This window comes from Anolis sagrei, chromosome 6, assembly GCF_037176765.1.
Source record: "Anolis sagrei isolate rAnoSag1 chromosome 6, rAnoSag1.mat, whole genome shotgun sequence".
Lineage (NCBI taxonomy): Eukaryota > Metazoa > Chordata > Lepidosauria > Squamata > Dactyloidae > Anolis > Anolis sagrei.
Genome location: NC_090026.1, coordinates 107,835,641 through 107,862,414, shown reverse-complemented (window position 1 = coordinate 107,862,414; position 26,774 = coordinate 107,835,641). Strand labels below are relative to the sequence as shown.

Here is a 26,774-nt window from a genome sequence, read left to right as displayed (position 1 = left end):
ATTTTCCCGTTCCTAGCTCTATACTTGCATTTCTTATTGAATGTTACTATTGCTTCATTACAAAAACATACTTAGAAGGTATTGTCGAAGGCTTTCATGGCCGGAATCACTGGGTTGTTAGTTTTCCAGGCTGTGTGGGTCATGTTTCAGAAGCACTCAAAAACAGGGGAATTCCAGACAAGAAACAATCAGGGCCAGCTAATCACCTTCCAACAAAAGATTCCCCCCGGGTAGTAAGAAGCCAGACCTTGAAACTGCTGGGCCATTAAATGCTAATCAAGGTGGCCAATTGCAACATTCACACCTACCTGGAACAGACAAGAGTTCTTTTTACCACCCTGGACATTCCACAGATATATAAATCCAGTTTTCCTCATTTCCAAAAGACCTCACAACCTCTGAGGATGCCTGCCATAGATGCAGGCAAAATGTCGGGAGAGAATGCTTCTGGAACATGGCCATACAGCCTGGAAAACTCACAACAACCCATACCTAGAAGGATCTTTTGAAGTTCCTGTTTTGTTTTCACTCCTTTGTCTTGGTTTTTTAAAAATAGATTTCTTAACAGATCTTGTCTTGGCCGTCAAATGGGGATCATCTTCGTAGGTATTATGTTTAAAGATTCAAGGGCCAGTAGGATAAAGAAAAAGATTGAGAGAGTGGGACCCCAGCGCTGCAAGAAGAAGCTAGGATCACATCACAACAGAATAGATAGTAGCATTGAGGCAAGTTTCTAGCTCACTGGTTCCCAAACTTTTTTTTTGAACCCTTCAGAACACATTTATTTTCTTTGGAATCCTAAGTCTATCCCTGATTTGTTTAATCAAGATATCATAGAATTGTGACATTAGAAGGTATTTCCAAAGGCCATCCACTTCAGGCCCATATGGCTATGCAGAAAACACAATCTGAGCTCCCCTGACAGATGGCCATCCATCCTCCAGGAAGGTGACTCCACCACACTCCAATATATTCTGGATAATTTTATGCAGAACACCGTTTGGTAACCACTATTCTAGCTCATTCTGCTGTGACTAGAAGTTGACTTTCTCCATATTTCCCAGTCAACATTAAGACCGGACACAGCAGACTCCTTTATGATGACCGAATGTTCCTTATCCAAGCTGTTTCCGAATACTTTTGTCTGTTAAATCATAAACAGAACAGAAGGGGAAAGGGGTTAGAAGTATCTTTAAGACTCGCTGTTTTAGTATGAGCTTTCAGAGATATCGAGGACTTGCAAATGGGAGATGTCTTCCAGTTAATAGTGCAGAGCTTCGATTCACATCTTTGTTTGCCTTACCTTCTTTTTTTGTAAGTCAGCAATTTGAACAGTGCAATAAATAACTCAAAACCTGTGGCACAAGGCATTTCAGTTCAGGTGAGATGCCTGGAAGCATCACTGCTTGCATCACTGAAACTGGCTTTCATCTTTTGTGAAGATCTGTTAACCAAAAGTCACCCAAGAAACACAACCTACAAACTATCTGCAGACCCACAAAGAAAATACAACAAATGCTATGTTCAGCAAAGGACAAGAAAGATCCTCTCGCTTCTGCAGGAGTCTGCAATATACCATGCGGCTGTGGACAAGTATACATAGGGACCACCAAACGCAGCATTGCCCAAACACGAATCAAGGAACATGAAAGACACAGCAGACTAACTCAGTCAGAGAAATCGGCCATAGCAGAGCACTTGATGAACCAACCTGGACACAGCATATTGAGAACGTAGAAATGCTGGACCACTGTAACAACTACAGTGTCACACTACACGAAGAAGCCATTGAAATCCACAAGCATGTGGACAATTTCAACAGAAAGGAGGAAATGAAAATGAACAAAATCCAGCTATCTGTATTTTAAAAACTCTAAAATTATAACAGTAAATAAAGAACAAAACTCAAACACGGGGAATTCCAGACAATAAACAATCAGGAACACCTAATTACCTCTCAACAAAGGATTCCCCCAAGCAAAAACAAACCACACCTAAAAACTGTCAGGCCATCAAATGCTAATCAAGGTGGCCAATTGAAACATTTACACCTAGCTCCAACAGACAAGAGTTCTTTCTCCCACCCTGGACTTTCCACAGATATATAAACCCAATTTTCCTAGTTTCCAACAGACCTCACAACCTCTGAGGAGGCCTGCCATAGATGCAGGTGAAACATCAGGAGATAATGCTTCTAGAACATGGCCATACAGCCCAAAAAACCTACAACAACCCAGTGATTCCGGCCATGAAAGTCTTCAATAATACATTGAGCTATCATTGTCTGAGCTGCATAAAAGAAGTGTCCAGTGGCCATATACGATCACAGTTTTGAGATGTGATCAAATTCAAACTCCCAAGGAGTTGTCAAATGTGATATTTTAGCAGCCTAGTAAGGACAGAGTCAGAATTCACCTTTTCGCTCTTTCTAACTTACCAAACATAGTTTCTTTTTAAGAAAGATGTAATTCCTTAATTCCGATTGCTGAAAAGTTTTGTAGGGGATGTTTCACAGGACGAAATTGCCAAATTCACCTTTGAGCATTCCTTGTTTTAGAAAACTATATGGGATTAATGGGGTTGCCATAAGTCAGCAGGCAACTTGAAGGTGCATAAACACATGCAACATGACCATATATTGGAATCTTAGTAAAAATTGGGTAATTGCTTTTATTTTTGCCTTCAGGCTAGCCTAAATCTACTCCAAGTATCCTTGTCAGTTTGATGTGATAATTGTCCTGAAAGATCCAAACATTCAAGCAGTTGTTTGGCACGTCAGCCATTTTAGCTCTTCTAACAAAACAAAAAGAAAGCCTCTCAATTAGTATAATGAGATCATATTCTTATTTGTAAGTTGATAGATCATTCAGCATTCATTAAATTACCTTCCGGGCTTTATGCTGGTGGGACGTATTAGATTTGTTTTTATCAACTGCTCTGATTAGGAAAGCGAAGCTGCTCTCAGTCTCTTTTAATCAAGGGCTTTTGCCACCTGACCTGCTTACCTGTCCCAGCACTCTGGGCTGGCCTTCCACACACCTGTTTCTTGGCCCATTTCCCCCTCACTAGATTTGTAACTTTTGCTCTTGCACTCTTACTTCTTGAGGGAATTCTTTATTTATTTGCAGCATTTATATTCTGCCCTTCTCATCCCAAAGGGGGATCACAGAACACATACATTTCAAACATTCAGTGCCATTAAAGACAGGACAAACAACAGATAAAGGTATATCAGACATGCACACGTGAAGGATAACACTTTCTCTGGCTCAATTCATTAATAGTGCATTCTTTCTAGGATTTTACAGTGAACACAGAGTTTGGATTCCCATCAGATTGAAGTGTGTGTGGATGACATATGGTGCATGAAGTTCTTTAGCGCTGTCTGGTATTTATTATTACGATTTATTTGAAACATTTATATTGCACCCCTCACCCCAAACGGGACTCAGGGCAGACCACAACATATATACAACATATATACGGAAAGCATTCCATGTTGGAACATAAAATAACTATAAATATGCATAAACACTAAAATTAGTTACATCTACTTTAAAATTGGTTGTTTTAAACAGAGCATTTTGTAGGCACTTGTAAAGGTGATCAGATCTTTACAGTAGTCAGTTGATGCCAACGGTATAATAGTCTTGCCGAGATTGCCATTACTAGCATATGATTTCAAATGACTCAGATTTAATAGTAGTTTATGCAACTAAATTTTCTGGATACTTGATCTTCCAAGTGTTAAGCCAAATGGCGGTTTGAGTGCAAAAATCATGCTGAAGTTTAAGATCCAAAATTTTGGGACAATAAATGCCATTGAGAAAGGGGTAGAGGGAGTTAGAGCAGAAAAAGCAACTTTTCCATGCTCTCCTCCGGATCTTGGCCATGATTATTTTTAAGTTATTAGTTCGCCATGCAAAGGGGTTTTTAGTGTGATTATTAACTGGTTTTCTGAACTGACAGAAAAGCACTCTCTGATTCCATGAAACAATATCTTTGTTTGCCTGAGATGTTGTAAACTGATTCTGTTTGCCTCTGTAGTCACTAATCTCCTGTATTCAGGTTGCAATAGCAGGCTGATGGGGGATTTGCTGCTTGTATGGAAAAGGCTCAGGTAAGCAGCAAAACAACAGGCAGGTGGGAAGATATGAGCACATTTTTCTAATTAGTGTTGTGCCTGGCAGCCTGGGGTATCAGGGAAGGGGTGCAGTTAGAAAAGCAAGCCATATGTCAAAGAAGAGATAGGGAAATGAGTGACGATCACTGGGCTGCCTAGATTGAGCCCAATGGGAGCAACACACTCCTTTCTGCATTCTGTTGTTAGCAGGCGCTGTTGACTTTCAAATATCTGCTTTAAAGAGTATGGGCTTAAACTATTATTACTTGGGTGGGTTCTCTAGATAAATGTGGAGAGCATTTCTTGATTGTACTGAGAGTGAATAGCAGATTTGGTTAAAAGTATGTGTAAGTGGAGCTTGATGCGCCAGTGGTGTGTCCCACTACAAGCTAGCTTCCTTTACAGACCACCCTTTCCCATCAGCCTGGGTGGTTGGACCATGGGAGATGTAGTACAAGAACATTCGATATTCAACAATTTCCCTGCCTTGCTCAGAATGCATGTCAAGAAAGAGAGATAGGCAGCACCCCTCACATCAGACTCTTGGGTTCTGGAGACATTGCTCATGTCAGGAACAGAAGCATGTCCTCTTTGTGGGATAATGATCAACCAAATGATCATTATTGGTCCTCTGTTGATTGAGAAAAGATTCCCTTGGAACTATATTCAGATTTTCAGTGAAGTGATGGGTAGGTAAACCTGAGATTGATACTTTGGAGGTTTAAGTGTCTTGACAATCCAGATCTGGACCAGATAGACCAGTGGTTCTCAACCTTATTTTGACTAGGGACCACTTGACCAGGGATCACTTGACCAAGGACCACTTTGACCAGGGATCACTCCCCAACATTAGTACTAAAAGGGTTACAAATCAGTTTTTGGTCAACTTTAGATTCAGTTTCAGGTGCTGATTCAGACAATTGCATTGAATAGACCACATCAGCAAGTTTCTGATACAGAACATATGCCATGGTCAGCGACAGGGAAGGAGTGGCAGGCAGTGCAAAAGGAGCAGAAATAAAATAACAAATAAAATAAAATAAAGGGGAAGGAGGTTCACAGACCGGATTTTCGTCCTCGCGGCCCACTAGTGATCTGCAGTTCACAGGTTAGGAACCACTGAGAGAGACTATTACAGTGTTTCTCAACCTTGCTAATGCCGTGACCCCTTAAATACAGTTTCTCGTGTTATGATGACCCCCAACCATAAAATTATTTTCCTTGCTATTTCATAACTGTAATTTTGCCACTATTATGAATTACGATGTAAATATCTGATATGCAGGCTGTGTTTTCTGCTTTGAGTCGCCCGTGGCCTGAGAAGATAAATATAGTAAATGAATAAATAAATAAATAAAAAATTTCAGTCACTGGACCAAACTTGGCACAAATATCTGATACACACAAATCTGAATACTGGTGGGGTTGGGGGGTTGATTTTGTCATTTAGGAGGTGCAGTTGCTGGGATTTATAGTTCACCTACAATCAACAATCATTCTGAACTCCACCAATGATGGAATTGAACCAAACTTGGAATACAGAACTCCCATGACCAACAGAAAATACTGGAAAGGTTTTGGTGGGCATTGACCTTGAGTTTTGGAGTTGTAGTTCACCTACATCCAGAGAACACTGTGGACTCAGGCAATGATGGATCTGGACCCAACTTGGCACAAATACCCAATTTGCCCAAATGTGAACACTGGTGGACTTTGGAGAAAATAGACCTTGACATTTGGGAGTTGTAGTTACTTGGATTTATAGTTCACCTATCATCAAAAGCATTCTGAACCCTACCAACATTAGAATTGGGCCAAACTTCCCAGACAGAACCTCCATGACCAAAAGAAAATATTGTGTTTTTTGATGGTCTTTGGTGACCCCTCAGACCCCCCTTCACGACCCTCTCAGGGGTCCCAACCCCCATGTTGAGAAATGCTGGACTATTAATATTCTTGATCTCTTCTGCCCTGGCCAGTTTTCTTAGGCATCTTGTAACATGGCTGCTCTTACAACTTCTAATGCTCTGGCTCTCTTCCTAAACAGGTTACAATGAAAGCCAAACAGATGAAAGACTCTGTTACATGTTCCCCAGGTAAGTATGTTACATCTGTCCTTATTCCCTCAGAGTTAAGTGGAAATCAGTTGTGGTGATGTGACTCACTCATGCTTAAAAACTCACGTGTGTTTTGTAATAAACCATAATCCAGCATTCTTTGCAAAACTCCTTTTGTTGGCAGAAAACTTCAGAAAATAGGTGAATACAGTCTTAACTCACCAGCTTCTTGTATGGAAGAGTAAAACAGGTAGTTTCTAGCCAAATGTCTTAGGCAGCAAACTCCTGTATCCTACTTCAGTTGTTATTGCTGCAGCTGCCCCATAAGGCATAGGACTTAATGTTATGACAGTGTAATCTCTCTGCCCCCCACCCCCCAGTTGTAGCCCGGAAACTGGCACTTTGTTGTGTTATCCAGCTTTGGGATATATTTCCATTGAACGCTGAAGCCTCCCCACAGCAGAAATCAATGAACTTTTAAAGGGATGATGAAAAATGCAATGGTTCCTCTGCAGTACTGGGAAAATCCAGTGAAAATAGTTAAGTTTCCAGAACTAGTGGGTGCCACTGAACTACTAGTGTGTTGTTAAGCATTTTTAATGTTAGTGATTACTTGGTCCTGAGAATGCAAAAGCCAATGAAAACTCAATACAGATGTCACAAAAATACGCTTAGCTGTACTGACTGCCTTTTCTGGAAGCTAATACAGGTAGAAGGAAGGGGCTTTCTCTTAATGCACACACTCATTATGTGGATAATAGGAGACCCTGCCTTGAGTTATCCAGCAGTGCAAGGAAAACACAACCTGACATCTGTTCCAGAATACTAAAAGGCAAATTAAAATAACTACAGGGTGCAGTTGATAAAGCACCATTGCAGTGCATCTGCCTTCTGTTTCATTTGGGAGGATTGTAGTTTTCCCTTTCCAATGGAGACTATACAACATATGAACAAAAGAGGTAAACTATATCAAAAGATCTTTTAATTTATGTAAAAGTAGCAATTTTGGGATTGCTGAAACCGAGTGAGAATTCTATAGAAACTAGAGGAAAAACACAAACCTCTACTGGGTTAGATTCAGATTTACTCATGTGAAAAAATCAGCATGTCTTAATTCACCCATGATTAACATCAGTGAGTCTATTTTAAATAACTCTGATTTAATATATAAGATCCCATAAACTTTGGATTTTGAATCTGTTCTTCAAAAGGGTTGATTCAAATACTTCACATCAGAAGTATCTGGTGCATCGGTCTAGGCTGCCTACTACTATAAATTGTCAACTTGCTTCCTACTCTCCAACCTTCTTTTATATTTAACATATTATAAACAAAACTGAAAATGCTCTTTCTTGTTAGGTACTGTTCGGCTCTCAGATCTGAAAATGTTGGCACAAAACCCAAGATCCAACAAGGCCAATGTTAGCTTACCAGATCATATAATCACACAGCGGGATAAAGAGGAGGAAGAGGATCATGAAGACGATACAGCAGCAAAGCATAGTTGGGACTCACAACCAATAGATGCAGCGACACTTAACCAGCAAGAAGAAACAGCGTTGACTGAAACCAAACCCCGCAAGCGGAAAACAGTTCCAAAGGCCCCAGAAACCATAGTCCCTGTTGCAAAAGAGACAACAGAAGACAAGTGTCGAGGGAGACGCCAGAAGGATTTTGATAACGTAGAGCAAGAAGAGTACAGTGATGATGAGGCTAAGAAAAGAGAAACACCTCGCAGTTCAGAAGACTTGTGGACTCAGAGTCAGCAGAAGCTTCTGGAAGTAGCCTTACAGCAGTATCCAAAGGGAACGGCAGAGCGTTGGGATAAGATTGCAAAATACGTTCCAGGGAAAAGTAAGGTAATGGCATAGTGTTCTGTAGAGTTAAACTACAAGGAAGGAGATAAAAATCACAAAGTTAATTATTATGTTGCTGTAGAACTTTAGCAAGTAACTATCTATAATACTGCTCCTTGCTCTTTCATGTTTAATGCAAGGGCCCAAAGTAACTGGAAAGTAGATTTGAATTTTAAGCAGGACTTATTGCTTGTGTTTATGACTGAATAACATGTAGTCCTTACACATTTTACTATGCTCACAGTATACAGGTGGCAATAAGGTATAAAGCCAAGAAGCACAGGCAGTTGTGGGCTTTACCCATCACTGAGTCAGAAATGGGCCAATGTTGCAAGAAGATCTGAAGATGAAGCATTTCAGTAGCTGTGCTAAAAGTTCAGCCTGAGGAGGAGGAGTCCACTTCGGTCTTTTAACAAATGGCACCAAAAATTAGGCACAGAGTATGACTAACCTTTCTTTGCATTCAAGCTTTCTCCTCTCAAAACAAAGGCTTTCTAAGGCTTTGATTTGTTCTGGGGAGCATTATTACGGATGTGAAGGCTGTGTATTGGATCAAAGATCACTTTGTTTTGTTCTTTCAATCAGGGATGTCCTGGATTAGAAAAATTACAAAATCGTTGTGTATTTTTGAGTTACAATGGGCAAAGTGAGGCCTTCCAGATGTGGATCTATTGTTCATAGCATTCTTCTTCATTGGTTACACATTAGTTGGATTGGATTGCAATCGGCAAACCTGGAGGGAAATGCTTATGCCCACCCTGGTTTTTAGATCAGTGGTTCCCAACCTTTTTTGACTAGGGACCACTCTCCAACATTAGTACCAAAAGGGTTACAAATCAGTTTTTGGTCAACTTTAGATTCAGTTTGGTTATTTGGGGTTCGGTTTCAGAAAACTGCATTGGATAGACCACATCAGCTCTAGTTTCTGATACAGAACATATGCCATCCAGTATTCAAGTATTTTGCAAGACCAGTAGCTCTCATTGCAACAGTGTAGTAACGGTGAGGCCATGGACCATATTTTAGTTCTTGGGGACCACTGGGCAGTCCATAGACCACAGGTTGGGAACCACTGTTTTAGATAGAAAAAGGAGCTCTTTTGTTCCTTTTCAAACGTTCAACCCCCATCCCCACCCCCACACACACATAATAATTATTATATTTTGCTAACTTGGTGTACTTTACTCCATCAGCTTGTATATGTATAACTATATAGTAAAAACCAGTAATGTGAACTAACCCTTTAGGAAAGAACTCCCATGCCAGTTGCTATGACCTCTTGTAAAAAAAGTCTGCCCTTTTGGTTTGTATGTTTTTATCAAAACCAAAAATGTCTATCAATCTATGCACATTTCTCATCTTTCCCCATCACTCTATGTCTCTCTACAGGAAGACTGTATGTCCAGATACAAGTTGCTGGTTGAACTTGTACAGAAGAAAAAAATGGCAAAAAGCTGAATCGCTGAAGAGTTTTACTATCAGAATGGGATATTTTAAATATATGCCATAACTTGTATTTTTGTACCTCAGTATTTCAGTATGTCATGTGCCTTAGTAAATAAAAAAAATGCCTTCCTTTATATTATGTTGTGGCCAGTATTTACTTCACTGTCTTGTACTTGTGCCCCATTTCCAATCTCTCTTTTGATTCTTGATTCAACTTTTGGGGCACACCTTCTCCACTCCGTTTTCCATTCAACTCTGTGTTCAGCCCTCTTTGTAACAAGCACTTCCTCACTCCACCTTCCCCAATTTGTATTACTCTCTTCTGATTCCAAGAATGACAGTTCAGACTTATTTTCTCTAATGCTTTAACTACATCTCCAGCCATAACTTGGTGTCTATGTAGCAAATAGATACTCTTCATTTTCATTTGGGATGGGACGGACACATAGGCATGGCTACTGCATCTCCACGCCCTCTTTGACACTATGGATTTGACCAATACAGAACCAGCTTGCAGAAAAATACCAAATAGAAGTTGTAAATAAGCTTTGTTTCATACATATGAATATGGCACTAAGTAATGACAAGCTATGAGACTAACATAATGGAAAGTTGGAAGAAATCTGTTCCATGTTAGGTTCACAGCCATAGACAATATTAAAATTTATTAACCAAAGCTTTGTACATATCTTTATATAAACTTGCAATTTTACATCTAGGCAAAACCAACATTTTATACAAATCGTTACAGAATATTAAACGAATGGTTTAAGTAAATTAAACCACCCTGATTTATTTAGTAAATTATCTACAAAAGTGATTTGTGACTTCTTAAAAATTCCCATGGACATATAAAAATAAATTATTTTTTAATTTTCAATTAGATCTACCAATTAGAAATATTACAAATCAAAATATCCACATTTTATGAATTCTTCACAATACAAAACAGTCACAAAACTTTATTTACAGAAATGAGGTAAGAACTGTGCAATGTTTAACCAAACAATATTGCAGAAACAATAGGTTCTTCCAATTAAGTACACAGTGAAGGTCTAAGTATACTTGAGCTTTTCCACTAATAATTCACACAAATTCAATTAGTGGCTATTAACTCCCAGCTTCCAACTCTCTTCGGCTACAATGCATAGTCACACCATGAAATCACCTACTCAGTATTTGAAAATATATCCAAATACTTCTTTTTCACCCGTTAACATTTTAATAGAAATGAGAAAACTCCTCCCCCACTTCTTTTTTTGGTAATTTATTAGTGGAAAGCAACCCAGGTAATGATTTGCCTGAGCAATCTACAGTGACAAAACACTTCTAATAAAGGCAGATCAATGGGAAAGGCTGCTGGTGCAAAGTTGAACTCACTTGTGGCTTTTACAAAGACGTGTTTAGTGCAGGACCAGCTCTATAAAGCCATTCCAACCCAGCAGAGGTAAGCAACAGGCACTTGGGTCAGGTCAAATGCTACCAGAACGTGAGTTGCTTACTCATCTGGTAAGATTCAGAACCTTAGGACTGATCTGTTTTTTCCAGGAATCTTTCTTTAAATTCAAGATTAACCACCATTTTGTCACTCCTTTAAGAATTCCTGCTCTAGCAAAATATTCATTAGATATAAGAAAATACTTAAGTAGAAAGTTTTAAACCATTTCCTCTTCTGGGAAAAAAATAGTATTTCTGAAACACAGGTGTTTCACAAGCAACAGTAATGTCCGCTTGCCATTTGGTTTGCTTTTTCCAAACAAATAATGAAACTAGATCAGGCCATTTATTAGCGACGCAAAACGTTAAGAGGCTACTAGTTCAGCAGCAGAATTCAAACAGACGGTCAGAACTGACAATTCTTATCTCCAAACAAAGAATTCCATGAAATCTGAAGAAAACAGTTCAGTTTCAGTGCAACAAAAAAGCAACAAGGGCAAAGCATTATATCAATGTTTCAAGGTAGATTCACTTGTCCAGTGTGCAATTCACCCCTCGTTGGCATCTGGCCAGACCTGCCGAAAAGAGACTCTCCTTTGCAGCCTGATGAAGTGCTATCGCTGCAGGAGACTCCATTCTGCATTTCCCTTCCCCCCACAGGTCAATTCTTCTCTGGTGCAACTGGTCCAGTTTTATCATTTAGTCTCTGGAGAATTAAAAAAAAAACAGTGGTTAACAAATGGTAGTATTATACTGTATTTCATCAAATCTAGGGCACACTTGTTTCCCATTTAAGGAGCTTCACACATGGGGTGTGCCTTAAATTAGATCCTCTGTCTTACCTCTGAGGCAGAGAGAGAAAGGAGGATGTAACATCCAAACCCCAAACTGCTCTGTCATCCCCCACCATTTTGCCCTCAGCCAGATAAGCTATTTCCCATCTTGCTGAGCTTCGTGCCGCTTCCTGCTTCCGCCTCCTCACCAACAAAAAAAAAAAATCAGTTATTCCAGAAGAGGCATTGTGCAGGTGTGGTAAAGCCCAATTGTGTGCATTCACAAAGAAGAAACAGCTCTGTGTTCATTTCTCCTACTACTAAGATAGAAAAACTGCACATCTGAGATCAATTAGGATCTGGTAATTGGGAGTTTTTAAAAATTAACTGAACTAAGGTTGTCTTTTTCTGATTAACAGTAGCAGGGTTTTCCAATCAATTTTAAGTTTTCAGACTTTCTCCAGTGAGCTTTGGGTATTATAAAAATACTGACTGGTCTGTGAAGTGATGATTTAAGCCAACATACAGCTCCTAGTGAATAGTAGTAAATGATTCATTGATCTCCATGTGAGAAGCTTACTAAGTGACTGAAGTGAACACTTGGCATAGATCCACAACTATTTTCTCTTATGCTCTAGAGCAGTTTCTGAAGGTAGGCCTGTTTTCTTGAAGAACTTAATATACCAACTCACATAAATACCAGCACAACACACAACTTACTTTCCCATTCGTAAGAGTTGACACGAAAGTTCTTTACGATACAACCAAAGGACACCTTGCTGTCTTTTCCCTGAAAAGGACTTGGCATTCTATCATAATTGCCTGGACTACCTGAAGACCCATGGTTTCATTGTTGTGGGGAGCTCCCCACCTGACAGATTTATCCACAACATCATGCATGGTGTTCATAGATATTTGTGCCAAACTGTCATCTGTTGGGTTGTTGTAGGTTTTTTTGGGCTATATGGCCATGTTCTAGAGGCATTTCTCCTGACATTTCGCCTGCATCTATGGCAAGCATCCTCAGAGGTAGTGAGGTCTGTTGGAACTAGGAAAAAGGGTTTATATATCTGTGGAATGACCAGGGTGAGACAAAGGACTCTTGTCCGCTGGAGCTAGGTGTGAATGTTTAAACTGACCACCTTTTTCATGGTTTTCTCCTTTCTGTTGAAAGTGTCCACATGCTTGTGTATTTCAATGGCTTCTCTGTGTAGTCTGACATGGTGGTTGTTGGAGTGATCCAGCATTTCTGTGTTCTCGAATAATATGCTGTGTCCAGGTTGGTTCATCAGGTGCTCTGCTATGGCTGACTTATCTGGTTGAAGTAGTCTGCAGTGCCTTTCATGTTCCTTGATTTGTGTTTGGGCAATGCTGCGTTTGGTGGTCCCTATGTAGACTTGTCCACAGCTGCATGGTATATGGTAGACTTCTGCAGAAGCGAGAGGATCCCTCTTGTCCTTTGCTGAACGTATATATCTGTGGAATGACCAGGGTGAGACAAAGGACAAGAGGGATCCTCTCGCTTCTGCAGGAGTCTACCGTATACCATGCTCCACACCTAGCTCCAGAGGACAAGAGTCCTTTGTCTCACCCTAGTCATTCCACAGATATATAAACCCTTTTTCCTAGTTCCAACAGACCTCACTACCTCTGAGGATGCTTGCCATAGATGCAGGCGAAACATCAGGAGAAATGCCTCTAGAACATGGCCATATAGCCCGAAAAAACCTACAACAACCCAGTGATTATGGCCATGAAATCCTTCGACAATACATTGTCATCTGTTGACTAGCCTCCTGGTGATGATATTCTTCATTCTTAGCTAGGCTGGGTAGCAGACATGCAATCCGTCACAAAGTTGGTGCTCAAAGGAGTCTATAACACACTGGCTTCTATACTATACTATACTATACTATACTATACTATACTATACTATACTATACTTCAAGGGTCCAGTCACCTCCATGCCACTGTGAGCCACTCAAGTAAAAAAAGGTGAAGCTTTAGGCTAGGTACCTGATGCTTACTGTTTCTCATAATTGCAAAAAAAGAAACTTTGGTTAGTTGTCAATATGGCTGAACATATTGGCATTAAGTTACATCCAGCCCTGGGGCATTCACCTGAAACTGAAAAGATGGAGAATGAGCTTCTGGAACAGCCTAACATCCAAAAAGATGCACAACGGGCTTGGGCTTGATGGCCCTCGCCGTCGTCAATATGGCTGAACATATTGGCATTAAGTTACATCCAGCCCTGGGGCATTCACCTGAAACTGAAAAGATGGAGAATGAGCTTCTGGAACAGCCTAACATCCAAAAAGATGCACAACGGGCTTGGGCTTGATGGCCCTCGCCGTCTCTTTCAACTCAAATATTCTATGATTTTAAGAAAAGCGGATAGGATCACCTGACACTTAATTTCATCACAATGAGGTGTCAGCCACCGCACCTTGCTAAACAAGCAGAAGAAACGGAGCTCATTCCCATTCCAGGGAGGAGCTGCACCTGCACATTCCACTCATGAACAGCTGTAATTAAATATAATTCTGTCTCTCCATTTAAATCCTAGACATGTCCTTGGCTCTCCCTAGATTTCAGGGTAAGGGCACGGAGGGTAAAACCTCTGAGCTGCTGAACTTGCTGACCTATAGGTCGGCAGTTCAAATCCAGGGTGTGGAGTGAGCTCCTGCTATTAGCCCCAGCTTCTGCCAACCTAGCAGTTCAAAACCATGCAAATGTGAGAAGATCAATAGGTACCACTCCAGCAGGAAGGTAACAGTGCTCCATTGCAGTCATGCCGGCCACGTGACCTTGGAGGCGTCTACGGACAATAGCGGCTCTTTGACTTAGAAATGGAAATGAGCACCAACCCCCAGAGTTTGACACAACTAGACTTATTGTCAGGGGAAAACCTTTACCTTTTATCCTCCTTAACACTTCAACCAATGCCCCTTGCATTTACATCACTGCACAACATTACATGTGTATACTTAACACTTACTTTCTGCGTTGCATTATCTGCATGAATAGTAAGGAATGGGTTAGTTGTGGCTGTATGAAGCGGCGATGCCTGAGAGCCTGCCAGTAAGTTACTGATGGGAATCTGTGTTGCTCCCGAAATCTGCAACTGCTGTACTTCAGGTGAATGATGATGATGTTGTTGCTGCTGCTGCTGCTGCTGCACTAGTTGATACAGAAGAGCCTGGTGCTGTTCCTTTAATACATAGTGAAGGAGAAGATAGCATTGTTTAATGCGGGAAATGCTCATGAATTCACAAAAACTGATGTTAAAAGGACTTCTCATTCATCTAGGTTTTGAAATGGTCATATGACTGATCAAATAAATAAATATTATCATTCATCTAGGATTGCATTTTTCTAGATCAGAGAAAGAAAATCAATGCAATTCAGAGAGCGAGAATGATGATGAGGCTTCTAAACAGAGTATCCCTGTGTAACGAATTACTTAATTTATTGGAGTTTTTAAGAAAATGGGTTTTACTGAGTGATATATAGTGCAGGCAGGTTGGTTTGAAATGCAGCCAAAAAGTATTGTTTGGCTGCATTGCCATAGCGACGTAGGCCTCCAGGCAGAAGCAAAAGGGGTGGAGCTAACTGCCTCTGGAGGGGAGAGCACAGAAAAAAAAAGAAGCCAGTCTTTGGTCAGAGAACCAAAGTGGAAGGTTGGTTCAGGGTGGAGCCAAACCAAAATGGTTTAAGTCTTTCGCTAGAGGGTTAAAGGGTGGTCCTAGCTATGTGAGGGCAGGAATCAGGGGTTTCAGCCTTGGCATTTTAAGATTAAAATATTCAGTTGAATTATAAGTAAAGTGAAGAACCCATAAGATTAAAGTGACCCAGTCAAGAGACTGAGGGAAGAAACAAAGTTTTAAAGAAAGGAAAAAACATTGAGGTGGCAGAAGAGAAGCCATTGTTAAAGTTTAATAGTAACAGTTTCATGTTTTCAGAAAAACAGAGTTAACTGTAGCAACAAGAAGATACTGTGTAATTGTCCAGCTTGTGTGAACCTGAGTAATCTTTAAATAAATATTTTTCTGTTTAGTTCAAGTACTAGGACTTGTGTCGAATTATTAAAGAGAAGATTCTCCACTAAAGAGGAGTCTGAATATCCTGAAGAGCTAAATACAATTGTGTGGCATTGCGCTACACATATTAAAGAGGCACAATCAGGTGTTTTAAAAGTCAAACTACACAATTCTCAGCCAAGCTTCTCTCATAATAATCTCAAGTCTCTCTCAAACACATAAAATAGATATAAGATAAAAGTATTCAGCCACACCACGCTACTCATCCAACCTCCTCACAACCCTGTTATACATTTGTTCATACATGTTTAGTGGTGGGATAATAAAATTAAGGTCCCCCCTGCCTGAAGATTGCTGTCTGGATTTCCTGGGTGTGCACTTCAAATATAGTGGTGGCATCACTACGTATTAAGAGGGGTGTTTTACATATATTATGGTGGCAGCGGTGGGATAGAAAAATAAGATCCTTCCTGCCACGCGACAGTTTTTAGTGTTCTGCACCCTGCCTACCAGGCCAATCCTCTTTTTTGGATATGGGAAACATGGGATCATATTTTCTGGTTAGCTGTGATGTTCATTAGACCATGAATCCAGACTTAAGACCAAAAATATAACTCTGAGAATATAGATAGAATAAAAACAGCCAAAGAGAACATGGCACTTTATGCCCACTGTGCACATTTTTATTGTTTATTTCATTTCCTGTGTTTGAGTTTGTATTAACTTGTTTTGTTTACATTTTATTTGATGTTTATTATTTGCTGCATGTATTTTATTTTGATCTGTTGTAGTTGTTGGGCTTGGCCTCATATTAGCCGCCCCAAGTCCCCTTTGGGGAGATGGTGGCAGGGTATTATTATTATTATTATTATTATTAATAATAATAATAATAATAATAATAATAATATTGACCTGCCATTTCCTTGACTGATGTGGCAATGACTGTAAGGGAAGCAGGGCTGCATCTATGCCATAACTTGCTATGGCAGGGAGAAGGAGAGTGGGGTGATCTGAAAGCATGTGAACCAATTTTCCTACTCAAGTATTAGTCTTTCCACAAGTAGAATATGGAAAACAAGTAAGAAATAGATGGGCACATCCTGAAATCCCATGATTCCTATTCAGTGAAGATGACAATGGAAATCCTTTTGCCTCTCTTTGAGGCACTTGTCAGGATCTTGCTCTGTTTGAGGGGCTGCATGGAACACAGAAAGGCTCTCTGAGTGACACACAAATAAGAAACTATGGCTGGCATCCTAGCAGGCAGTTAAGATGTTATTAGCTAGGTTCAAAACTTTGTTTAGTATTCATATTTATGATAATGGCATGTTTGTGATTACAAATGCTCCTGAAACCCACCTTAAAACCCAGTCAGCTGCAGAAAGAAATACATTTCTATTGTGTTTGGTGAGTGGGGTGTTGAAGGAGGATGCTTCATCCCACTCCCACCCGTGAGCAGAGGTGAAACGTAGTTGCGATGGGACCCCATGGCCACTTATGGGAAGGGGAAGAATGTTTTCTTTGGGGCAGGGGTGATCTTTATTTTTTCCTCCCTAAATATACCTGCAAACCCCTGGGTTTTTTTCACATGCTGATGACCTTGTCTGTCAGTGATGCTGTTTTGCTACATAGGCATCAATACTGACCTCTGAATACTGGAAATAGAGGAAATGATAAAAGGCAATGCTTACCGACGTGAATTGTTGAGTATTTAGCAACTGCTGAAACTGCTGGTGTTGATGCAGCAAAAGTTGTCTCTGTTGGTCAGGAAGGAACCCCAGTCCAGAGGCACTGTAAAGTAATGAGAAACTTTAACCAGATACATTGAGTTTCTGGATGATCTGACTTGTGTATCATTTGTATGCCACCCGCTTAGCAAAAATTAAGAACTTAATATGGTATCTTAATCCAGCCCAAATTTTGTAGACAAAGTCTGAAAATGTAAGAGGTGCTGAAGGAAATAATAATAATAGCAACAACAAAAACAACAACTTTATTTATAGACCAGTTCATCTCCCCAAGGGAACTTGCAGCAGTTTACACACACAAAAAAGGCAAACATTCAATGCCCAAACAAATGCAAATACATTAAAGCAGGCATGGGCAAACTTTTAAACTTGGGGGCCGCATGGCAGGCCAGAGCGAAGTAGGTGGGCTGGGAGGGAGTTCTCCCTAAGTCCCTTCCCTGCCCTTCCTCTTCTCTTTTGGATCCTGAAAGGGTTGGTCTTGGTCAGGCTCAGACAGTGGACAGGAGAGAAAAAGTGTATCCATTATACTCCGTATTGCCTACTCCTGATAATAGAATCCTATAACTGGAAGATACCCCCAAGGGTCATCCAGTCCAACCCGCTAACTTGCAGGAAGACACAATCAAAGCACTTCGGATAGACGATCTCTGAGGAAACGCCTCCAGAGAAGGAGACTCCACCACACTCTGAGGCAATCTATGCCATTCCCCAACAGCTCTTCTCAATCTTTTCAGTTGAATCTCTTTCCCTGCCATATGAACCCATTGCTCCCTTGTGCCCTGGAGGGAGGAGGAAAGTCAGTTTTCCTCCTCCCTCCTCCTCCTCAATGGGACACCCTTTTAAATCTCTACCTTCTCGTCTCCCAGGTAAACATCCCCCCAGGAGGAAAGGAGGAAGGAAAAAGAAAAGGAAGAGAAGGATGGAAGGAAAGGTGGAAGGGGTGGAGGGAGAGAAGGGAGGGAGGAAAGGGAAAAGGAAGGAAGGAAGGAAGGAAGGAGAAAGAGAGAGGGAAGGAAAGAAGGGAGTGAGGGAAGGAGGAAGGAAAGAAGGAAGGAAGGAAGGAAGGAAGGAAGGAAGGAAGGAAGGAAGGAAAAGATGGTGAGTGAGAAGATAGCCTGAGAAAAGAGCCCAAGGAGCTGCATCTGGCCCCCGGGCCTGGGTTTACCCATATCTGCATTAAAGTCATACAACATAATACAAAATAATAACAACAGTAAAATGGTGGGAAAATATCCAATGCTTGCTTTTTATATATATATATATATATATATGTGTGTGTGTGTGTGTGTGTGTGTGTGTGTGTGTGTATATGTATATGTATATATGTATATATATGTATGTATGTATATATATAAACACATTCTGATATTTAATACTTCATATTATGTAATCTCAACAGTTGCTCCCTCACTATCTTCCAAACATACCTTTGGGGAGAATTCATTACTTCCCGCATCCTGCATTTTTGTATCTGGACTACCCAAGTTTGTGGGCATAACCCACACTTTATGGATTGAAATGCTACATCATTCTAAAAAAAAACCCCTGGTATTTCTATCAAAGTATTGGATGTCCATAATTAGATTAAATAGAGAATATTTTGGGGGAGCAGGATTCACCAGAATACTCTGAAACTCAAGAAGCAGTGGCAATGCTTATTTGATATGAATTTACCTTTGTTAGAACAAAACTAAACTGAATTGAAATAAAAGTGCTAATGAAACTACAATGTCCTTGAAGAGAAGGTAATATATATTGTCCGTCCTTTATTCTACCAGCAAACACTGAGTAGTTCTGGGGAGGCCCTTCTCTCGGTCCCGCCTGCCTCACAGGCACGTCTGACGGGGACGAGAGAGCGGGCCTTCTCGGTGGTGGCCCCCCGGCTATGGAACTCCCTCCCTGCTGAAATTAGACAGGCGCCCTCCCTCATGGCCTTCCGTAAGGGCCTGAAAACATGGCTCTTCGAGAAGGCCTTCAACTAAGTGCTATGGTATTGGAATGACTACCGGAATGGACTACGACTATGAGATTGATTATGACCCCAAAATAAGACAAAGCGGATTTTTAGCTTAATTAGTTGTTTGTATTAGTAAGATGTTGTGTTGTGGTCTTGACTCATTGTAAATTGTTGTTTTTCTATGTTTTGTACACCGCCACGAGTCGCCCTAGGGCTGAGAGTGGCGGTTAATAAGTGCAAATAATAAATAAATAAATAAATAATAGTTACTTCCTACTAATTTTTAATTTATGGATCACCAAATTGATTCAGTTGATTATATCAGATTATCGCATTCCACTCTGAAACTAACTATGCTGGACCAATCCATTCCAATCCAGAGCTCAAACAAATTAATCCAAATCAGCCCAATTTGCCTCATTATTCAAGATGCTGCTGAAATAGTTGCATAGCCCTAAGATCAAACTGACCCATCATCTCATGCAGTGCAGAAAATATAGGCGCAGGAAGATTCATTCTAAAACATTTAGATTGCAATATGAATATTTGATATGCACAAACATGCATACATATCACCATTTGAACTAGTTCTGTGTCTCATTCAAACAGATGCACCAGGCAATGATTGCTTGCTTTCCCCCACCATTTACAACAAAGTTCAAATAAAGCAAGTACGAGGCTATTTTTAAACATTGGCACACATAATATGATTCGCCCCTCAACCTCTTCAAGATAAAGGCAGCAATTTCTGATAATTATAGCTTTTTAAAAACGCGCGGAAAACACAGCCAAACAATACAAACAAGAGGAAAAGTTTACCTATTGCTCAATGTAGTTGGCAGAGAATGTGCTGCGTTTGGTGGCACAGTTGTGTGAGCGAGCGAGGAAGGGTTCTGTGATATCGTGGCAGGAGTCTGAATTACGCCATTTAAAGCCCCAACAATTCCATTGATTGCCAGCTGGTTCGTTGGCAGAGCTCCAATTATTCCACCCACTGCAGGAATGGCGGACGTTACAGCCTGCATTCCTCCGGCAAGTGCCCCCACCGCCACTCCATTGACCTGTTGAACTCCTGCAACTCCTGGGCCTTGCTGCGCTGGACTTTGCCCAGCAGGCGGTGGAGTGGAGAGAGCAGAGGAACTACTGGTGCTTTGTCCACTGGAGTTTATCTCCTAATGGAAACACAAAAGCTCCGCTGTATCAAGCTTCACACAACACAAAGATAATAATCACAATACAGTATTAACCTACGGTGCATTTTTTTTAAAAAGGAAAACAAACAGTACCTGATTTAATACAGGAAGAGAGTTGTCAGGTAGAAAGCTACTTCCCAAATGAGGGCTTTTGCTGCTGTTCAAAGAATCAGTGCTAGCAGCTAAAACAATGAATTGGGGGGGGGGGGGCACAAAAGAGCAAGATTTAGATTTTGCATCTAGAAGGCATAAATCACATTAAGTAAAACGTTGAATTTATTTTATCTTAAACATTTTCACAAATAACGATGACACTATGTTCTATTTATGCTCAAAAGTACTGATGAAGGACACTGCTATTTCATGAAGATGAGCAGCTTGTTTGAACTGCAATTCGAAAAACATTTCACACTGTGACTTTTGCCTGCAATTCAATCTTGCAGAACATGAAAATATAACATCAATCTCAACTCTTGAATGAAAAAGTTTCACGAATCTACGCCCTTTTAAAAATATGCTTAGGAAATACTGATTTTTTTTACACGATCTGTTGTGGAAGCAAGCACTAATAAAACTATTTGTTTTCTTCATATGCAGATTGATATGTGCCTAAGAAGCTTAAGAAACTTTGAGCCTTCCGGAAATTTTGAAATGAATAAAAAATATATATTTCTCTTTCCTTACCAGCCTGAGCTGAAAAGGCATGCATTTGATGGGAAGGACTCGGATTGGATAAAATTGTTGGGAAAGGAACTGAAAGCTGGGCATTTAGTAGCTGGAGGCGTTCCTTTTTAGCAGTCAGGTTTTTAATCTGTTCTTCTAAGCGACGATTTTCAACTTGAAGCTGATGTAATGACTTCAACATGCCTAAAACTAAACAAAAATGATGACCAATTAATCTAAATCCTTGACAATTCTCTTGGAATGAGTTCTTGTGTTAAGGAATAACTATCTACATTTTGCAAAGCTACACAATTCTGATTAGTCATTAACAAATATATTCTTGGAGTGATCTTTCAGAGTAGAAGTACCCTTATAGTGATGTCATTATCAGATATTTAAGCAAAGAAATGGAACTAATATTACCTTTGAAGTTAGTCATGATGAAAATTACAGGCACTAATTGATATGCAAAAATCATCTGTTTGTCCATATACTTGCAGCATTGAAATCCTTATCTAAAAAGTTACACTAGACCCTGCAGACACCCCAATGGTCACTTTTGAGCCTAAGGTTTTGAAGGCTCCAATACATCAAGGTTCACACAATTTCAAATGTGAGTCCTGGCTCCTATTAACTTCCAAAGCACACAAACAGCCCCTGTCGCATATACATTCATTTGTTTTGCCAAAGTTTGTGAACAAATTGTACTTGCATGTGCTTTCAGTTATATTTACTGAAGATTTTTAAAATATGTATCCAGCTGAGGCTGGAGAGAGAGAGAGATATCCCTTCAGGAATGTCCATTAGCATAGAATTTGTTTGAGAAAAGGATGTTTGAGTTGCATTGTGAAGTTTTACTCTCAAAACCATTTTATAGTCTTAAAAAACATGGTGAAGATGAAATAGTGTTAACTCCTAAACCAAAATAAACCCCCTCCCAAACATTTATGCTATCAATGAAAAAAATTACTCTGTTTTTATTGCTTTTAAATTAACAGAGTCCGACTGTTTTCAATGTGCCTCTAAAGAGCACCCAGCAGGGAGCATTCGGAGCCCTGCAGTCTCTGCCAATAAAGCCCATCCTGAGCCACTTCTGCTCTCAGATTTGGTTTTTGGGTACATTTTGGGACTTGCATTGGCCAATACCTAAGTTTGGCAATTATAGTACAAGCAAAGCCACTTTTAAAATTCCAAATTGTATTTGTTTAACGTGACCTCTGGGCCTAATACAGACGCAAGCATACCGGTCCAGGCACATCTGGTCATTTCCCAAGGATTTAGCTTTTTATCCCTCCTCTTCAAGACCATACAAAGGGACTCTCAGTGTGCCCAAATGAGATGCAATAAGACTTAGCTAAACCTGTCCTCCAGCTATCATGTTTAAAGGATTATCCCTGCATGAATTTCCTCACAATTAGCATTTTTGTCAGGGTACCATTCATAAAAAAAAAACCTAGATGGCACTTCACTCACTGTCAACAAGGAAAGCATGCAAAAGGGAATTTGTGTTAAATAGTAGAATATTGTTAAACAATTCAGATTGTTAACGTTTCTATAAATGTAAGACAATGAAATCAGAATACAACTTCTCAATGAAGATGTACTGATTTTTAAAATCATAATTTTTCAAAAGGTACAGTCCCATCTCTCCACTGAAACCACCACAGATCCTGTTGCCTCATTTTCCTTCCTGCTCAAACATTCCAGAGGAATAGTAAAGCTAAGAATTTCATGACAATAAGCTACTCAGAATCACATTTAAATACATGGAGCCCTTGGTGGCGCAATGGGTTAAACCCCTATGCTGGCAGGACTGCTGACTGAAAGGTTGGAGGTTCGAATCTGGGGAGCAAGGTGAGCTTCCATCTTTCAGCTCCAGTTTTTCATTCAGAGACATGAGAGAAGTCTCTCAGAGGATGGTAAAATCCAGGTTTCTCCTGGGCAACATCCTTGCAGATGGCCAACTTTCTCTTACCAGAAGCAACTTGCAGTTTCTTAAGTCACCCCTGACACTAAAAAAAAATGAAGGAATTAGCATTACCTTTCCAACACAGAGAACATATACACCTCATAAATCACCCCACTGATGAATACTATGCTATATCATAAATAAGGCCATCAACATATAGTTAAAAACAAGTTCAGCATTCAAAACATCAGGCAAGACCATATGAAGTACTTACTGTCACTAGGGGTGCCTTGTTCTAGCAAGAACTGCTGGCCTTCACTCCATTGCCTCTCCAGAAGTTGCTCTATAGTTGTTGGTACTGGGGGCAAATTTTCCACACTGCTATTCCCCGACTGATCATAATGAACTGGTAAGCTACTTACAGGAGATCTGCAGAAAGAGTATACATTAGCCTTAAATGAATGAGAGAGGGAGAATAACCCATTGCATTGCAAGCAAATATTCCTTAAGACCCCAAAAAGTTAGCCTTGAGTCCCGGCTTCAGGAGAAAAGTGGGATAAAAATAAAGTAAATAAATAAATATGTTCCAGGCCTCATCAACAATACATCACTAATGAAATCTCGTCATGACATTTTTTTCTAAGTTGATTCCATTACAAAAATCAAAGCTTTGCTTATTCAGAGTAAATAGCATAAAATTACACAGAGAACTGCAGTTTATTAAGCTAAAAGATTTCTTTGACAAAGAAATGGAAAACGATAAAGAAAAGGACTAACACAATTTAAAAATGCTAGATAAATCAACAATTTGAGAGATTTCTTGAGTTTCCTCAAAGTATATTAAGAGGAAAATCACTTCATAATGTAATCAGTTATCCATAAGATCTAGACCAGTGGTTCCCAACCTTTGGGCCTTCTGGTGTTTTGAACTTCAACTCCCACAAATCTTAATAGCTGGTAAAATAGATGTCTGATTTAGATCAAGGAATATAGAGGACACAATGGTCACATTTGTCTAAAAACCTTAACTTTATATAATTTAGTATAGTATCTTTGGATAACTGAGCCTAGAGAATAATAGGGCACACCTTTTAAATGCAAAGAATGAGGGTTTAATCCAGAGATATGGGCATGTAAAGGGATTTTGCAGCTCTTTAGAGGTGGAGAAAACCAAGCTGAGAGCAGAAGTTTCCACATCTGAGGAAGTAGACTTAGTCTCTCAGTTGCTCTCTAAGGTGTTCCAATATCCTTTTGCAATACATTAATACATACAAGAAAGTATTAAAGACACATGTAGTACAGCTAATTTAGGTCACAGCACAGGAATTCCTGATCGGAATATAATGTGACAGACACTTTAACAATTTGGAAACTTTTATTTCCCAATTTTTCTAATAGACTTACCAACCAGGGAGGACACTGCAAGTCCTTTGAAGACTGTGACCTTACTGTGCCTGTCAGGCATCTTCTGTCTCAATGCTGTATTACTACACCAGCATCTTATTCAACTGATGTGATTGCATTCACACTCTTTTTAAATATTATAAAAATTGCATTGATTTTAGCAGTTTTCTCCTCAATATGTGCCTTACATTAAAACTATCTAAAATGCTAGAGGATGAAAATAATTATTTCCTGCTTCTTTAGAACAGTACTGAGACCACTTTCTGATAATCATAGCTGTCAAGGTAAAAAACTAAAATACAGAATTTTAAACAGGGCATCACAGTACACTTCCCTCTTCACCTAGTGGGCTTTTTGTATGTTATTTTGTTATGAATAACATATTTAAAAAACACAATTAAGTAGCATTTCAGTGGAGCATCAGTTGAAGACTACTAGTAATTTTTCTGGCTCTTTTGGGGGAGACTGGAACTTAGAAACAGATTTAATGTAGTGAATGGAACCTACATTTTTCATGCAATAAAGTAACTTTCAAATCAAACTTGCATTGCAATCCTAGATGTTACTATTAACACAGTAAATTCCACTTGATTCAACAAGGTTACTCCCATGAGCATTGGTATACTTTAAGATATCCAGAAATTAAGCCTGATTGGACTGACTAGATCTCATAACTCACAACAAAACCCTATGAATTCTTCTAAGAAAAACAGTACACAAGTGGTATTAACAGAACAAATATTTTTACATGGCAATATAGATACAAATGTATAGTGTTAAACTTCAGGAAATGGTTTGATAGAAAAAAGAACATCAAAATAGTAGTTCACGTAATCATTTAATTTTATAATGAAAAGATCAATAGCAATTTGGTCCTATTTTACTTAGTAGAACAGAAGCATGAATAATTGAAGCACACAGGATACAAAAGTATGAACAATCTGGAAAAATACTCAGTACTACATCCAGGTGTACTATGGGTAATAATCAGCAAGTTACAACTGACAGAAATTACTAGATAGCAACCTAAGTAAAAGGGATTACTTTGTTAAATGGATTTGATTTTCTTATGAAGCAACTGTATAAAAATAAATTATATATTTGAGGCAGATGACACTGAACAGATTCTGAAAAGTTAGAAACAGCTGTTAAAGAACAACAAATAACTAGGTCAGAAAATGGCAGACAGAAATTCACTGTTCACAGGTAAGCATGTGAAAATGCTAGCCATGAACATACAATGTTAGATTCTTGAAACTCAGGGAACAGATCTTGTAGATAAATTAATTATAAACATCAGATCAATTAGCTACCACAATCACAACAAACAGGATACTAGAAAGTATCCGCAGAGAGAAAATAGTATAAAGATCATATAGTTGTCCTGTATGAATCACTGTTTATATAATACTTTCAAGATTTCAAAGATTATATTTCTAGAATAGTTCACAAAATTGTGATATTAAACTCCTCCCATATGTGTAATTTAACTTCAAACTACTGAAATAAAAATTCTGTACTATCATAAATAATGAAACATAAATAGTGCGGTGTGAATATAATACTGCTATGTATGCTACAATTTAATACAAAAGTCATCTTTTTATTGTCACAGAAACACAATAATATAGCATATTGCACTAAATGCAGTTTTAACAAATTAGGATGAAATATCTATCAATGGTTATTAGCCAATGCGACCGGGGCACTTATCCAAATGTTCTCAGAGGGTATAGAGTCCCTCAATCCTGATGGCTGCACAATATCCATTCAATAATTTGGATGCACTGTGGGAGCCCTGCATAAGCTCTATAGAAAGGCTTGAAGATTATACTGCCATAGATGCTTAGTAGATTGCACTAAAACTAAACCCTTTGAATTCCGGGATGAATATGTGTTGGGGGAGGCAGATAACATCCCATACCTGCTTATTCCTTGAATAATTCCTCTGATGCACACAGTCTTAACCATTGCTGGAGACAGAGTGCTAGGTTCACCAAAGGTCACTGGCTAGATCTATCCAGGCAGCTTTTATATTAAAAATAGTTGGATGTGATTTTGTAGATATGAATAGGCCTCTTTGTAGTATTCCATATGCATTGACAGACAGATGTGTTTTTGTCTTATGGAAATGCCCATGCTTTTTAGTTTATAGGAAAGGCAAA

At 39.4% G+C, this 26,774-nt stretch overlaps 2 protein-coding genes across 6 annotated transcripts in view; one reads left to right on the top strand and one right to left on the bottom strand.

The window, feature by feature from the left end:
- The window catches only part of DNAJC1 (DnaJ heat shock protein family (Hsp40) member C1), a 99,049-nt gene extending 89,433 nt beyond the window's left edge, over positions 1–9,616 (top strand). The window contains exons 10-12 of the mRNA XM_060782382.2: positions 6,171–6,219; positions 7,540–8,039; positions 9,426–9,616. Of these exons, the coding sequence (XP_060638365.2) occupies positions 6,171–6,219; positions 7,540–8,039; positions 9,426–9,494 (618 nt within the window). The 3' untranslated portion in view covers positions 9,495–9,616. The remainder of the gene's footprint in view (positions 1–6,170; positions 6,220–7,539; positions 8,040–9,425) is intronic.
- A 516-nt stretch (positions 9,617–10,132) lies between these two features.
- Positions 10,133–26,774, bottom strand: part of MLLT10 (MLLT10 histone lysine methyltransferase DOT1L cofactor) — a 124,793-nt gene continuing 108,151 nt past the window's right edge. For 4 of the 5 annotated variants that reach the window (XM_060782379.2, XM_060782378.2, XM_060782380.2 and 1 more), the window contains 7 exons: positions 23,480–23,634; positions 21,318–21,506; positions 20,727–20,815; positions 20,260–20,612; positions 17,427–17,526; positions 14,694–14,906; positions 11,750–11,896 (listed from right to left, as the gene is read on the bottom strand). In XM_060782379.2, the coding sequence (XP_060638362.2) occupies positions 11,837–11,896; positions 14,694–14,906; positions 17,427–17,526; positions 20,260–20,612; positions 20,727–20,815; positions 21,318–21,506; positions 23,480–23,634 (1,159 nt within the window). In that variant the 3' untranslated portion in view covers positions 11,750–11,836. Of the gene's footprint in view, positions 11,626–11,749; positions 11,897–14,693; positions 14,907–17,426; positions 17,527–20,259; positions 20,613–20,726; positions 20,816–21,317; positions 21,507–23,479; positions 23,635–26,774 lie in introns of those variants that run through there. The other variant, XM_060782377.2, reaches the window with a different exon arrangement.